At 38.2% G+C, this 17,907-nt stretch overlaps 1 protein-coding gene across 1 annotated transcript in view; it reads right to left on the reverse strand.

Moving 5' to 3' along the window:
* Positions 1-1,809: 1,809 nt before the first annotated feature.
* The window catches only part of tusc3 (tumor suppressor candidate 3), a 65,442-nt gene continuing 49,344 nt past the window's right edge, over positions 1,810-17,907 (reverse strand). The window contains exons 7-10 of the mRNA XM_058641762.1: positions 17,475-17,538; positions 14,845-14,919; positions 3,596-3,686; positions 1,810-2,066 (exon numbers count right to left, since the gene is read on the reverse strand). Of these exons, the coding sequence (XP_058497745.1) occupies positions 2,051-2,066; positions 3,596-3,686; positions 14,845-14,919; positions 17,475-17,538 (246 nt within the window). The 3' untranslated portion in view covers positions 1,810-2,050. The remainder of the gene's footprint in view (positions 2,067-3,595; positions 3,687-14,844; positions 14,920-17,474; positions 17,539-17,907) is intronic.

Here is a 17,907-nt window from a genome sequence, read left to right on the forward strand (position 1 = left end):
TTACAACAAACATAGAGAATGGGAAGTCTGAGAGGGAATATTTTTATTACGTGTATGTGAAGCAACATTCTTCTATCTGCCCACCCACACACAGCAGGTTATATAAATGGTTCCAGGCTCCAGCCCACTCAGGGTTTTCAGTGGGCAGCCCACAAGTGAAAAATTAGAAATGTATGTATTCTCTAAATGACCTCTGCTTCTCACAATCAGCGAGAAAAGTTACACCACTTGCAGGCAGTCTGCCGTGAAACAGATTCACAGGCCGCTGCTTTGCACCAGTGAGTTAAGTGCCGAGCCGCTGACAAATGAGGTTTGCATCCCGTCGAAAGGTTTTGGCAGTGATCAATTTACATCGATTCATACATAAAAAATAAATGCTTTGTGAGGTTGCAGGGATGGAGGGGGGGGGGGACACACACAATATGTGGCTGTGCTACAGGACCATGAGACGAGAGTCCATCGAAATATAAACTTTGGTTCCGAGTAAAATCTGCCTCAGCACAAACTTCGGACGCAAAGATTTTAAATCAAAACCCTTTAACCTCACTTATAAATGACCGCGCTGATGCACTTTTTGATTTAAGCCGTTCAGTATGTACACATATATATGTATATATATATATATATATACATATATATATATACATATATATATATATATATATACATATATATATATATATATACATATATATATATATATATACATACATATATATATATATATATATATACATACACATATATATATATATATACATACATATATATGTATATATATACACATATATAGATATAAAATCCAGCAATTTACTGTAACTCTGATGCCTGATTTATACATCACCGATAGAGAAAACAGGTGTAATGTACTTAGAAGAGTTAAATGTACAGATTTTGCAACTGTTTAGTGAGAATGTTTACTAACCCTTTAACACCTAAGCCTCAAAACTTTCAATGTCTTAAAATAGTGTATTAACAATTTAAAATGAAGAAAAACTAAAAGTTTTATTGAGGGAAAAAAAAAACACTGTAGTTGTACGGGAACACCAAATTTTGCATGTTAAAATATCAACAGCGTAAAACATGGGTGTCATGGCCCGCAGGTTGAATTTGTGGAAATTTCGCTGTATGATTTAGAAGCTAATCATACTGTTAAATACCATATTTTTAAATTGAACATAAATTTACATGTGGTAGACTTAGACATAATATTGTTGAAATTCCACATTCCAAAGATACTTCATTAAATTTAAAACAAAGGGAAACAGTTGGACTTCTTGTTGTTAATAGTTTATCATACAATTATTTGAAGGGTCTGGCCCACTTGAGATCAAATTGGACAGTATGTGGTACCCTGAACTAAAATGAGTTTGACACCACTGGTATAAAACCTATTTCAAATAACATTTGTTTGAGTCTTTGTCTCAGTGTCCAAAAACAGGCCAAGAAATGGAAACTATGTACAAGCATTTTTTTTTCTCTGGTGACAAAGACGCTGATTCGCTGGCTTCCTGCAACAGTGCGACTGTAATTACCGTAATAACCGCCTTTGATTTGACTTGCAACTTCTCAGCTTTGAGAAACAGATCACAAACCATCACGTAATTACGGTTATTCAAAGTGCGCTTGTGCAAATGTGTCGTCGGCGATACGCTCGGTGTACCATGTACCAACCGGCACAGTAGTGTTTCACTTTTCATCTGTTTCAGCGCTATGTACTGAGAGGATGACAAACAAAACAAACCCAGGTCATTGTGTCTACCCACACACAATATTCAACTCCTGAAAAGAACCATAGAGAACCACAAATACATGCCCAAATCCTTTATTTTCCAGTGTAAATGGTAATAATTTATTGAATGAGTCAGTTTGCAAAGTCAAAGATAGCAGTCGATTTAAAAAAAAAAAAAAGAAACAACTAAAAAAAAAAAGACATGCACTCTAAAATCAATTGTAATGCTGCGTCTTCTTCTTCAAGTATCCTCATAACTCGTCTCCTCCTCACCTACTCCCGCTTCATCCTCCTTTAACCTCCTCCACCGTCTTTTCTTCACTTAATAAGGAAGCTGAGACAATTAAAAGAGAAAAAGAGAGAGGGAATTAGAGGACGATTTGGACATAAATGAGGTGTTTTTCTTTGGGCTTGTGCCGAACAATAACAACACATCTTCAGTAGAATTGGAAAAAAAAACAAAAAAAACACCAAAAAACAAAACTGTGGCTGTTGATCAAAACAGAGATTCTTAAATAGTTTCTACAGCAGAAGCAACTCATCAGGCAAAATTGCTCATACGCCTCCTGAAGAGGCATCTTTGTTCATCATCATCATCATCATCATCATCATCATCAACAACAACAACGCTGCTCCTCAGTTTTCATCAAGGAGAGGCAACACGGGAGCAGCAGACTCGCCTCTTAAAATGTCTTTATTAAATTTACAGCACTTGCTCAAGGAAATTAGGCAGCGAGTTCAAGGGCTTAACGCTTCCTGCTACCACTACCAGCATTTCTTTATTTTAACTGCTAAGTTTATTACTTATTATAAAGCAGTTTGAAACAGTTTTGGTTTTTAAGTGTTGTTTTTAATCGTCATTATTATTAGTAGCAGTTTAATATGAAACGCAAAGTGTAACAAATACACGGACCGACCACCGTGCCATAACTCAGTGAAACAGTAATAACTAATTCACTCCCTCGTTTCCAGAACAAGACAAAAAAAAACTAATTTCAATGAAATGTTGCGTTATCTTCCTCTACATAGATGAGCCGATTATTAGAGAGGAGTAGAGTAGGTGCTAACAAAGCATCTCCACCCTCACTTTTGAATTCATTTGACTTAATCCACCTTTCAAATACTTCACAGTGAATGGCTTATGTGAACAAAAGAGCGAAAAAAGAGTGACGCCAATGCAAAGGAATACAATTCAAAATGTACAATGAATAAAAAAGTACAAGTGACTCTTCCCTCTTGGCAAATATTCGGCAGTTTCAAACCTCTTTCAAAAAGCCATTTTTTTTTGTATTTCAGAGCTTAAGGTCACAACCGGGTACAATAAATGATCCGTCCTATTGAAGTGTTCTTCCTTCCCTGCACCACTTGTGAGTTTCTGCAGCCGTTTCCCACTGTCCCGTGATATTGTGCATGTGCTTTTAAGCTTTTAAGAGCTGGACCCCGACTTATAAAGTGTTTTCTGTCACATATTAAATCTTTATATTGTGGTGACCTTTGGCTCAAAGTGGGACCAAAATGCCACTGCCACAGGGTTTTGATGTCCACGCGAAAAACACATTTAATGACACATCCATGATTTGAAATATGTTGGGACTGGGAATTTATATTCATTTTATAAACCTACTTCAAATCCTTGTGGACATCTTTACAGTGAGATTGGTGTACAGAGAAGGGAAGTTTCCAATGGAGCAGCCATCGTAAAAATTAGAGGAATTATGGGAACGGATGGACCTGGTTCTGGTTTGGATTTTTGGATTTCAACTCGGTCATTCAAAGAATCACTGTTTTCTTGTATATTGTGTTTGAATAAGTGTCAAATGAGCTGGATGAAAAAGAAAAAAAAAAACTGGTTGCCATAGTTACCTGTAAGGGTATCCATGGTACTTGGACCTGAAAATGGAGAGCAGGAAGCTGAAGAAAAACACCACCAGGCCAAGGCCAACCAGGCAGATGACTGTAAAGGCACACACACACACACACACACACACACAAATTAGACAACAACAAAGATAACCATAACGTTTCTTTATCGCTCATTTCATTTCAATTCTGTTCGATTGCAGCATTGAAAAAAGCAACAAACAAAAAACACCATTAGACCTTAATCCTCAGTCTTCATGATGGACATTTTTGGGGCGTTTCTCCCTCTTGATCGGGTCATCATTTTGTCTGTGTTAGTGCATATTCACATTTTTGTGTAAGAAAGACTCTCTCAAATACATTTCTTTTCTAATAGATCAATAGAACACAGTGGAAAAAAGACCATACTCTAAAGTCATTAGAGGACAAAAATGTCTACTTCTAAAAACATTTCAGATAAATATTAATTTTTCTGCATAAATCTCTGAAACAACTTCAGCCCTGCTCAAAACTGCCACACATTCTATAATAAGATAAGATAAGATAGTCCTTTATTTGTCACGCAGTGGGGAAATTTGCATTGTTACAGCAGCAAGACAGTAAAGATAAAGATAATAAATAATAAACATGCATTACCAAAATAATTCTCCTTCATATGCCAGTTTGATTACTGATAAAAATCAGTCTTGAATATGTTACAGCTATTGAAGCCAAAATAAGTCATAAGGGACTCTTCCAAAAAATAAATAAAAAATAGCACTGATTAATATTTTTTTCCCCCTCAAAATGATTGAGTGTTTGGCAGTTTTGAGCAGCGCAAAAGTATTAATCTGTAAAGTTTTTGGAAGTGATACATGTGACGTACACATTATTGCATTTCCTTTATCAGGCGTTCTGATGAACGGTATCAGACAAAGGCCTGTGAGAATGTTTGAATCTGACTGAAGACGTCCATTTAGATAATTCCACCCACATTATAACCACCGATGCAACTAGTGATGGGAACAAAAGTTCTTTTCGGTGTACTGAATCTTTAGAATCAGTTCACTAAAAAGATTTGTTCACCGAATCGTTGAGTTCTTCCTTGCATGACCGGAGCGCAGACCCCGCCTGACTCACTGAACTGAAACAGAATGGTTTGTGACTCAGTTCAGCGCTTCCGGCTCTTGTCAGTGCTGTCTCTAAACACACCAAACCCCCGCTGTTAAAATAAGAGATTTTAAAAACGTCCTTGCTAAATGTTGGAGTTTAACACACATTCTCTGCAAGTTTAGGTTTTTTGAACTGATCTAAAGTTCGGCATTGTTCTGGGATTTGCCGAGACAGTTCAAGCCGCTGAATCACTGAACTGGTGAACTGGATTAATGCACAGTACACTCAGCGAACGAATCACTTGCTGTATCAGTACACGCACCGTTGACTACCTCACAGTAGCTTTTGTCATGTTGTAGGTTTCAACAGCGGAAACTATGAAAGGTGGCGAGATCAGGATGCAACACTTTTACACATAATTTGATCTTGTTGCACTGTCCTCCTCCTCTCTCTCATCACAGAGGCAGCTGAGCTGCAGCATTGCTGAGTCTCCTCACTTGAGTGTGTGCTTACTGGGAAAGTTAATAAACGGGGATCTTATCTGTGTGTCTTTATGTTGTCGTTTCGTTAAGTGTAAACATCTTGTGCCACGCGGAGAGTGAGCGAGTGAGAGACTGATTTGTTATGTGTCTGCAGTGAGTGAATGAATCCATTTTGCCCCGCCCACTGCCGCTGTCTCACTCGTGACACTTCACAGATCAGCTGAACTCGGACGAACGAATCGTTTCCGTAAGTGATTCAGTTCAGTTCGTTCACCCGGCGCAAACGAACCAACACTAGGTACAACTTTCTGTTCAACATGCATGCACAAAATATACAGTAAAAACACGCCACTGTTCTTACCACACATGTAAGCACCTATGTAGGCATACTTAGCAACCTGCTATTGGTTAAAAAAAGACAAAAAAAGACAAAAAAACACCTTAAAACATTCAATGTTTTGCTAAAAAAAAGGAGTTGGGAGAACATCCACAACAATACACAGCACTGCTCATTGTCCTACATCCCTCCGATATTAAAGTTCATTTAGAGAATCATTTTGCATGCTATGTAAGGCACCGTCCTTTTTTCATTATCAAACTTGCGATGTTGCAGAAAATTCTTGTTTGCAGCAGTTATCACATTATTTCCTCTGTGGCTATTCTTACGTCAAACGCACACAAGCTCAAGTCCGCAGAGGAATGGTGTGTGTTAGCATGTGTGTGTATGCAGCATTAGTGTTCGCACACACCCTTATGTAGCAGCTAATCCTCGAGATTCACTGTGTTCAATTAAACTGTCACCACCGACTGATAATGTTAATCAGGGATTAGGATGAGGACCTCTCCTGGAGACTAAACAGTGAGATCTCTGCACGTTCTCCGTGTGACTGCTTGAGAGAGAGCGACAGAGACAGATGATTCAACGTCAGAGCTAAATATTTGGTTGGAAAAGGTTAAAACAGATTCTCAGACGGAGTCATTTTGTGTGCGTCTACTGTCATTCATCTTCAGGGCTCCACTGGTTTGTGTCTGTGTGTGTAATGCGATCTGTAATGCATGCACTGTATGTATAAGACTGTTAGCTCCCATCTCTCAGTGTCAGCACCATAGCTGTTCCCCATCCATTTGTTTTCACTTTCCATTCATTCCACTTACAATTCAACACAACCATTCCAGAGTTGTATATATATGTATATATATATATATATATATATATATATATATATATATATATATATTTGTATATATATATATATATATATATAAATATATATATATATATATATATATTTGTATATATATATATATATATATATATAAATATATATATATATAAATATATATATTTGTATATATATATATATATATATATATAAATATATATAAATGTATAATCTGGAGTACTACTTTTTGATACTGATTACTGGCCATAAAGCTGACCTTGTAAGGACTACTAGTCCTCATGGGGACCGAAAACTTTGATCCAAACCTGGTCCTAATGAGACAGAGCCTCATTCCTGAAGTGCCAGTTTAAGTTAGAGTTCAGAGAGGAAGTTGGAGGATTATTATGGTTATTTGGATCCTTCCACTAAAGAAGAATGCCACCTCAAGCTAATAAAGCAGAAAAGGCAATGAATCTGTAGGTACGCTGCATGACTGGACCCATCCAAACAGAGGAGAGGGTTGTTATATGTCATATGTCAAAAAAGGAATCCCCGAAAGACAAGACTACAGCATAGGGTAGATGGCTGCTGGGGCCTCACAAATAGGGTTTATAGATGGAAATATTCAGTCGCCAGTCGTCTAACTTTACAAAAATGCAGTCTGTGTAGGACCTTGAACCGTATTAAAGCGTGTCCTGAACAAAATAAGAGGATGCATAGAGGAGACTGAATTAGTATAAACTGACGCAGTTAGGTCAGTGTATTTTAATTAGTTGAATTTACTCACGGCCAAATCCAAATCTATTTAATGTATGGAAAAGATACTCCTACTCCAACCTATCAAATGCCCTCTTGGCATCAGGGGATATAATGGCTTCTGGGGATAGGTTATTGAGTTTAGTGTAAATAATATTAAACAAGCATCTCAAATAAAAAATGACCTGGAAAAACCCAGTCTATAAATTAAATAAGGAAGGATCTACTCAAGGTGAAGGGCGATGACTTTAGAAAATACTTCACCATCGCAGTTTGTTGAACTGATAGGTGTGTAGGATGAGCAGTCGAGTGGATCTTTGTTTTTCCTTTAGCAACAGTGTGATGGATAACTGACGGCGTGTGGGCAGGAGAGTTAGATTTTTTTTTTTTAGTGCTTCATTATAGGCTGATGACTTTATAGTCCTCATGGGGACCGAAAACCTTGACCAAAACCTTGTCCTAACGAGATTGAGCCTCATTCCTGAGGCGCCAGTTTAAGTTAGAGTTAAGAGATGAAGTGTTATTAGAAAGCAGAACTGAAGAAGCGTCTTGGATGGGAAGTCCAGTCGCCTACAGCCAACTACTGAAGAAGACTATGACCTGGATGACTGAGAACATTCATCAAAACGAAGTGTAATTAGGTGAAGAGTAGGTTTAACCATTCATTTTGGTTTGGAGGTTAGGAATAAGGTTTTGGATCATCCTGGGGCTAGTTTCCATACTCCTTGTCTGCAGAGCTGTTCCATAGCAATTCCACACGTGGGTACGCGGCCATGGTTCCATTCATACTGAAATGAGGGTCAGTGTTAGTTATTATTGCCCCTGTGTCGCCACATCTATGTATAAGCCAGTGAGTGTGAGAGTGGCAGGGTGAATGTCTGGGTATCTTCATTAAGCATAGTGGGATGCATTTCCCATAAGTCATCAATTATGAGTGGGAGACACACACACTGAGCATGCTAATATGCTAAGAGATTTATGACCTTGGTGAAATGAAAACTTGTTTAAGCTGAATGAATTCCCTCAATGACAAAGGTGGTAATTCCTCTTTTGACTGCATGACTTGGCTCAATCTTAATCATGATATATTGGCATGGTAAAAAATACATTTTACATTTCCTAAGCAGGAGGAAGGCAAAAAATATATGGACTTAACTTATTATACCAAATTAAGGGGAGGGGCAAGTGTGGATGTATATATTGTGATGCTCCTAAAAGTTTGACACTGCCCAATTAACAGATGAGCCATGACTTGTGGATGAATTCCAAATGACTGGTTTCCAACATGGTGGAGCAGTGGCCTGCACTGTTGCCTTACATCAACAAGAGCCAGGTTTGCAACCAGGTGGGACCGCAGGCTTTTCTGTATGCGTGTGTGTTTGGTAATCCAGTCTCATCCCACAGTCATAAAACAAGCAGAGGTTAATTGGACACTTTAAACTTTATTCACACCTACTGTAGGTGTGAATGTGAGTGTGAATGGCCGTTTGTTGGTCCTGCGATGGACTGGTGACCTGTCCAGGGTGTGCAGCTCCTCATGTGGAGGATTAAGTGGAAGACAATGAATGAATGAAGGAATTAAAAACAACAACACTGGTGGTGCTTTAAGATCGTTGCACAATATTGAATATAATATTGAAAATATTGAATATACAGCTAGGATGCTTCACTTTATCCTTAATCCAATGTTATGTTTTTGTCTGCAAGAATCTGCAGCATAACCTTAAAAACCTCCACAGGTTTTTTGTATTTTAATAAGTTTTCTGTTGTCTTGAAATTAGGTAGTTTTGTATGACATGCTGGTATTACAGGAGAAAGAGGTGGCAGTTGATGGATTGTGACCTTATTTTAAAAATGTCTCTTATGTACTTTGTTCTTTCACAGTGCAATCTCACTTCCCCTGCCTCTTTAATTACTCTCTCTCATCCTTGTTTCATCCTCCTTCACTTTCACATCCCCTCCGACTATCTCATCCCACCCGAACATACAGTACATCCACTGATAGTGCACATCTGGTGATTTTTTAACTCCATCACACGTTCAGTCACCGCTGAGAAACAGCGTACACTCTGCTTTCTGGTGCAGATGCCCATGAAAGCAGCAGATAACTTCCTGTATCTGCACTCAGCAGTATGGAAGTTATATGCCAGGGATTTAACGCCCACATCCAGTGATTACACTCCAATCCACGCTTAATCCTCTCTGTTACTGACAGACGTCCATTCTCTATGCTACTTTACCTTTTCTTAATACGTTATTTATGGTTTTTATAATTTAAAAGGTAATGCAATTACACAGCATGATGTTATATTGTCTTAAGTCTTATTGCAAAACAAAAACTGGCATCATAAAAGGACAAAAAGCAAAAAAAGCAGTTGCATCGCTGTATAATTTGACATAAGTAGGATAGATGGACAACAATACAGACAAGGGATATGCTCACAGATCCAGGTCGGCTCTACTCCAGCTTTACATTTAGCATCATGTCACTAATCCACTGGTTATTTGTTGGAAGATTTGAATCCTTCCACTTAAAAAGAATGCCACGTCATGCTAATAAAGAGGGAAAAGTCAATGAGAAAGTGGATGGTAGATAGTTGCTGGAGTCTGTTTGCACCTGTCACAAATAGGGTTTATAGCTGGAAATATTCTTGCCAGTCTCACGTTAGAAAAATGCAGTCTGTGTAGGACCTTGAACTGTATTAAAGCGTGTCCTGAACAAAATAGAGGATGAATGGAGGAGATTGAATTGGTAAAAAAAAAACGGACGCAGTTGGGTCAGTGCATTTTAACTCAATTAACCCTTAGAACACAGAGCATTTCGGCTGCTTTTTTCCATTACTGTTTAAACGTACAGTATAGGATATAGGAATGTGCAAGATAGAGTGTCTTGTAACCTTTTTTCTCAGCACAACCTATAGATGAAAAAAAATGTAATTTTCAATTTCACCAACTATATAAACACACCTGAGCAAAACGTACACACAACACACAACAGTGTGATGGATAACTGATGGAGTGTAGGTGCAAGAGTTAGATTTGTTCAGCGCTTTAGTCTTTATAGACTGAAAAAAGAAGGGGGGCCAGTTGGCCTTTAATTTGTTTTTATAAAATTCAGGAGGGAATCTGTCGAGGCCAGGGGCTTTACCACTTTGTAGAGACATTATTGCAGAGACAATTTGTTCCCATGTGATACGCTGTTCCAATTTCTGCTTTCAATTGTAGGAATTTTAAAACTAGAGAAAAAAGCAGTAAATGTGTGTTGATCTAGGTCTAAGTCTGATGAATATAGTTTGAGGTAGTACTTATATGTAACGTATTGTTCTGTTCCATGCAAATTCAACCCAATCTGGGATAATTCAGACCTCCTGTAAAATGAACTAATGCTAAACCTCCCATCATGGTATGAAAATGGAATAAGGCACTTGGAACAAATAATCCAAGAAAGCATTTTGATTCCATTTCGGAACCTGGCATCAACAGTAACACATTCTTTGACAACGACAATTTTTCATCACACACTTTTTGAGCTTTCTTGGCGCTCATCTTCCTAGTGCACTAATGCTTATCTTGGTAAACTAGGTACAAATATTTGTTGTACAACAATGGCTGGAAACACACATTAATCAGGATTTTCCATTACCACATTTCTGAAACTTCACTTGAATATTGTGTTCAATTTTCATGGGAACCTAGCTACTGTGTGTTTATGTAAGTTTTCAGAAAGCATTAGGATGCTTGTACAGCACTAACAAGTAATCAGCGAGATGAGTTTTCTTCAATTTATTTTAATTAGTAGGTGGTAATTATATAAATCCGGAGGTTGAGTTGAAGGAGAAAGACAGTATTTTTCCAAACGTAGGAAGAAGAAAGGAAATGGGGAGTAAGAGAGTGAGATGGTGAAAGAAAGAATGAACATGAACAAAGAAAGTTACAGTTACTGAGAAACACATTTGCAGCTTATTATAAAACCATCATCATGTATTTGCCAAGCTCTCATAGGTAAAGTCAAATAAAAAGTTGATCATTTCAATTAAAGATTACCTTTTTTCATCCTTTTCTTTTTACCAAACTAACTCTGATGAAATCTACTTTGTGATATTCCCATTGTGTGTTTGAGGTCATTACCTACACAGGACATAAAATATCCCTTTTTCACACAATCTAGAGATCATGTAAAAGCTCTGCTTGGATGCTGAAGAAGAGCAATCATGCAATAACTGTGGTCGCTTGACGGGCTTCAAACCTGGCAGGTGACTTACTCAGGGAAGCAGAGTGTTGACATTGTTTGGATAAGAAATAAAAGGGGGCGGGGTAGGTAGGTGGTGGTGTCAAGTGGTCCTTCAGTCCTGAGAGCTGCCATTTAGGTACATTGTGTGCCTTGTTGGAACAGGACAACAAATAAACGTGGCAGGCATGAACAACGCCATCGCTCCTGCCACAGTTTTGAACCTATTGCAGTGCGGTTTTATCAACAGTCCACATGCCAGCCCCCCCGTGACCTTTGTATTCACAGTTAATGCTACTTAATATGCCTTTAAAATCTCCCTTTAGAGCTGTAATTTCTAAAGTCAACGTCAAGAGCCATACGTTCCAGCATCCAGCATCATGCTAACTAAATTAACTTACTGGAATAACGAAGTAAATTATTTAATCAATTAATTATTTAATTATTAAGTAAATTATTGGAATATTTCAATTTATTCCTAACCCTTTAACACCTCAGTCTCAAAATGTCCGTCTGGACTTTTTTCTTTTGGCTTACCACAAAAGAGTCATAAAACGTCCTGCGGCTAAGTGCTTTTGCCCATTTTTCCAGAATAACTTTCAATATCTGGCAGTTATTTATAATTTGCTGCATGTTAAAACAGTGTTTCAACAATTTAAATTAAACAAAAAGTTTTATTTAGAAAAAACAAAACACTGTAGTTTTGCATATTTTGCATATTCAATTTGAAATTTTAACCGAATAGAAAATGTTTTAAACAACATTTGTTTGAGTTTTTGTGTCAATGGGCAAAACCAGGCCAAAAAATGGAAAATATGTACCGGAGTTTTTCCAACTTAAAGACGCTGATTTGCCAGCATCCTACAACAGCGGGAGTGAAAAAACATGGAATTTCTGTTAATAAAGCAAAGTGTAGCTGAAGCATCAAGCCAGCATTTCGAGAGCTCCGCGTCCTCATTACACTTGATTAATTTAAAACAAATTTCTCATCCACCCATTTTGCTTGAGACACATTGTCTTATCCGATTACACTGAAGGTAAACTCCAGTGTAATCAGTGAAGTGCTCTCGTCTTTGACTTACTGTCGCTATGCTTGATTGTGTGTATTACTGTGAATGACTAAGGTTTCACAATTGAGTCCACAGATAATCCACAGCCTCTCAGGAGTGAGCGCACAGTTGCAGATCTATATATAAGTTTGTGAGAGAACAGTATCATATATGTAGAAAAGTTTTCTAAACAAGTATTTTATAATATATTAATAGAGTTGCTACTGCTGAATTGGGAGTTTTCTTGTTTGATATGATATTTACAAGTATATATAGCTGTAATGTTAATGTGGGAGCACCATAGTGTTGGGGTGCAGTGCCACATTGTCTTGTACTTCTCATTTCCAGTTGCCGGTTCAAATCCCAGGACGGGTCAAGGGCTGAGGTGCCTCTGATTGCTCCCCGGATAATTATAATGATGGGTTAAACGCAGAGGTTAGATTCACATGCACTTATTGGTATGTGTCCAAAAATAACATTAACAATTATAATTTGTTATATTAATAATTAAGAAATTCCTCAATGTAAAACAAAACTTAAGGTAAGTACTTTCTTTGTGACCATCTGGATGATTGTGTAATGCTCTGCTCCTGACGCACATCAAATGGCAAGGCTGAGCAGATTTATAATGACAACCTAAGTTGTCCTTATTTCGTGCCTTTGGTGTAGCAAATTTCTTGAACATAAACAGACCCAGCAGGATACTGAGAGCAATTTCTGCGTACATGGCTCCTTCATTAACGGAAAGATAAAAGTACTAGATCATTCAGAAAAAGACCCAAGAGGCATTTTTCAGTGTCAAGCTGACTGCCCATGCTGTAAATTTGCAAACTTGAAGAGTTTGTGATGAATAACTTATTAGGTCATGTCAGGTTGAATCTGTAAAAAAGACACAAGAGTGTACGTGTTTCTGCGTGTACATGTCACACAAATGAGAAAATGTGAGGTGTTGCTATAACTGCACAGTATGTGTCTTAACAATTTAATCATTTAAGGCCAATGAGCTATTCTGTTGGCTTTTTTTATGTGCCGAACCAAAACTACTCCTATAAACAGTACATTAATTATGTTGCAAGCTGGTATGCCTTGATTTTTTCTTGGATAAACTGACCCAATAGAACGCAAGAAATTAGCGGAATTTAAATTGACTGCTAATGATACTAATGTATTGGTGTTAAACGTTTCTATAACACTTCCACTGTTTTTAAAATCTGTCAATGTGCTTTTCATTGTGCTGCACACGTGTATTCAGACCGGGGGTTTTCATTTGTATGTGCAAATATAAACCATTTCTGGTATCAGTGAACACCTGCTGCAATGTGTTAGTGAACTGTGAGACACAGCTTTCGTGAAATAATTAATATTTTTCTCTCATTTTTTTTTCCTGAATGTTTCCCCCACCTGGCCGATGTTATTCATTTGTCAAATAGGGTCAGAAATAGTGACACTCAGGATCTTATTAGTGTGTGGCTCATCCACAACTGAAAAGACTTGAAGGTAACACTCACAAAAGCACCTGCGGAAGTGTTTTCACTTCTTCTCAGAAGAGCTTGTTGAACAACAGGCAGCAACTGTTTCTCAGCAGTCTCAGGTGGTCGAACGCATGAATCCTACCTCTGCTACCATTTAATGTGAGATTGCTTTAAGCGAAAAAGGGCTCCCAGAGTCCCTGATATGGATAATTACAGCCCCCCTGCCAGTTCTCAAAATGCCACACAGCAACGACCAATCAGGTTGGACTTGTAACGCACATTATTGAAAGAATGGGGCTGTTATGCTTCGAGACTGTGATGGTTCTGTTGCATTTGAAGGGAAAATGTACATATATATATATATATATATATATATATATATAAAGGCCTCATGCTGGTGTGGTTTGATTCAGCATGGCAAGTTCTATAAAGTTCAATATGCTCATGCTGGAAGTTCTGTTCAAGTGAAATTATTGAAATGTTTACATGGGAAATGTGGGTTGTCATGGCAGCGCAAGAAGGTGTCCTCCATCAAGCCATCTTCTTGGGTAAAGTACGTTAAAGAGGCTTATTCTCAGGCTATGTAAACCAAAGGTTTTTGTTTTAAAGCGATGACACACTATTACAAACATAATAATGGGTAGTTTATTTTTTTTTATTATTTCCTTCAATAAACCCTTAGATGGCTTCAAGTGCTGGTAAGGAACTTTCTACAGATAAACTGAAACAAAGCAAAAGTAAAACATTGCTATTAATTAATAATATGACTTTATAAACTCAACTTATACGACTGTTTTTGGACACTTCGTAACTCAAAAACTGAAAGACGTGTTAAGATGACATTTTCTTGGGATGTTTGATATAGGTGCTTTCTCACATTTTAATTTTCTTTTTTACATATATATACTGTATGTACTGTATGTACTGTGTGTGTGTTTGCTTGCTTGTGCACTGGATTGCCAGAATTGTTGTTTGTGTAAAGCTGCAATCAATCAATCCTTTCTACTCACTTCTCCTTTTGCCAACGTCTCCCTTGGAGGTGGCCGCCTCGTTCAACAGCACCATTCCCATTGTGATGGCAGCATCTGGGACAAGGTTGTCAAGGAAACAACACACTTGGATAAAGTGGAGCGGGATGTAAACACTGCTCTCAGTCATCTGCATACATGTGCATGTTCAAGCACATAAGCAAGCACAAGGGACACATACCCATATACAAGTGTATGTACAGGGAGTATACACTTACACAATATAATACCATTTATTTCAACAACCCTAGAACATAAGCAGACTCATTAAGAGGACATCATCATGTTTGGTGTGAAAATAGAAAAGGAAATTTTAGGATCTCAGGTAGTGGTCCTTTTAAAGTATTCAACTAAATACGCCGTAATGCAACACAGATACACAGTAATCCTCCTAACACACAAGTCACTGCTGTCACACAACCTCGCTTTGAGACACAAACCCTACTCTGAGTGATGGTGTGATTGAGTGGATTAACTGAAAACAAACCCATGATTTTTCAGACGGGCTAGACCTACGTACTACGTGTCCTGTAGTATTTAGTTAAAGCTATTAATTTCCCCTCTGCGGTATATGTCGTATGTCCTCTTGTAAATAATAAACACCTGATTAAGTGCTGAACATACTATATTGAGAACAGCCTTGCATGGCTAAATACCTAATTACAGATCCCTCTCAGTGTGCGCCGCATACAAATCCACTGGTGGGGAGCACAAACAAAGACTGCCAGGGAAACTGAAGCATTCTCTTGATTGTATGGCGAATGGCATGATATGCTGGCAAAACACAGACAATACCGACATGTGCAGCATTCTGACTGAATAATGGAGGGTGCCAGTTTGGGCGGGTCACAGGAAGCGTGACTATAAAGCCGTGATAATAAATAGAGACGTATCAGTATAGGGAGCCAAGCTATGCGACTATGTGTTTAATTCTAATTATAAAAACAGATTTTTCCTTGGGTTTGCAGACATCCTACACCCACACCATGTGGCATAACATTAGAAATGTGTGAGGCAAATTAGATAAAAAAAAAAATGAATATAGCCGTGCACTGCCATTGCTACTATCCTATCGGTCATTTGCATTTATTGTACAGTGTAGCCCGATCATCCAGCAAAAGATTTGCACCATAGTTGCATGTGTTTCGTGTCATTAGCATAGAAAATGATGTTCGCTACTTATCTAGTTTAATATTCATGCAGAACTGAAATAAAACAAAGAAGGACAGAGCACACTATCAAAGCTGTAATCCTACTTTTCCCTCACACAAACATTTCTGCCACTCCAATGTTTAGAGAAGACACCGGAATACCAAGGCTTTACCAACATGTTGACTTGTCACTGATTATTAAACACAGATGGGACGGGCTGCAATTCACAGACAGAAATGTACGAGGTTCGATGGACTCAGATGTTAGATGGAAACAAAAATCCACCTCCATCAAAATGATGGAAAGAGGCAAGTTTGGAGGAAAAAGAGCAGCTTATGACCCAAAGTAACCACCTGATCTATCAAACATGGCGGTGGCTCAGTCATGCTTTGGGAATATATGGCTGTAAATGGAACTGGCTCCCTGACATTTGTTGATGATTTTATTGCTAACAGAAACAGCAGAATGGATTCTGTGGGTGAGCTTTTACGTGGCTGGATCTCGAGCTCCAGCTGCACATGAGCATCACCACAAAGATACACATGTCTAGTGATGTTTGTCTGAAAGGATTTATCTTTCACATATCCCTTCTATATTTATATTAATCAAAGGTGTAACTAAGTATTACTGGTTATTTAAATAAAAAAAACAAATCACCCGAATACGATATATCCGTGTCACTGTACACTTGTACGGTATGGAGGTGTTTACCTGCATGCATGCAGATTAAAACAACATTACGTCATCGGGGAAACTGCTATGACGGTCATGTATTGTGTTTACACCATCTGCACGATCAACACAGAAGGTGCGTTAGCGTTTCCGCAGGTGTTTTTCATTTCAATGTAATCAGATGAACAGACAATAAAAATAAAAACACACACACACACACACAACAACAACAACAAAAAAAACACAGGGAATGTAGACAGACAAATATTACTCTGAAGCAGGTGCAACCTCGGACATGCTATTTCCCTAGAGGACAAACACAACAGCTAGGGATGAACAGTATCATTACCCACACACGTAGAAAAGCACTGGTGCGAGCACACATGGGTACACATACAAGCAGACAGAGAAGGAGACAAACACAAACAACAATTCTGGCAAACACACGGACAGAGAGACACAGCCTATCATCAGGAGATGAGTTTGAAACAAATCAGGCAAGGAGTTGAAGTTAAAAAGAGGACAATCACTTGTCTTTGTATCATTTGTTTGTTCAGTTCTGCAGGCAGCCTCCCTATGGAGCATGCACACAGATGACAACGGTTTCATGTTGGGAAAGTGTAGCAGACAGCGAAATTAGAATGCCGTTCCAGATATAACAACTGGCATCCTGGGTAAAAAAAAAAAGCAAAAGTCCCAGCATGACTTACATGCCGCAGCAACATGTTACAATCTGTGCCAACACGTGAAACATACAGTGCACTCACAACCGCTTTGTGTAAGGATACTCAGAAGAAGGATGATGTGAGACTCGGCCACAAACTGGGCCTGACTGCTGCCATGGATATAGCTCTGTGGGAGAGAGAAAGAAAGACATTACAACATTACACAACTGTTGTTACGTTCACCTGGAAAAGGTCATTCTGTGTAACAGCCTAAATGAGTCTTCTGAACCAATCTGACAAACAATCTGTAAGTAAATGAAAAATTCAAGATTGAAGAGTTTATTCGCCACACGTGAAACATGCAGCGAAATGTAGCCCTGAGTCACTCCTTAGACTATGCATGTGTGTTACTAATAAACAGAGCTAAGAACAGTGACAAACAAGACCTTTTTCTTTATCTTTTAAAAACAATACACTAATGTGCATTGTCACGATGAACATGAAAGGCACACGGGGACTTGTAGTAGTTCTGTAGAGTCACATTTACGACCCAACC

This window comes from Solea solea, chromosome 10, assembly GCF_958295425.1.
Source record: "Solea solea chromosome 10, fSolSol10.1, whole genome shotgun sequence".
Classification (NCBI taxonomy): domain Eukaryota; kingdom Metazoa; phylum Chordata; class Actinopteri; order Pleuronectiformes; family Soleidae; genus Solea; species Solea solea.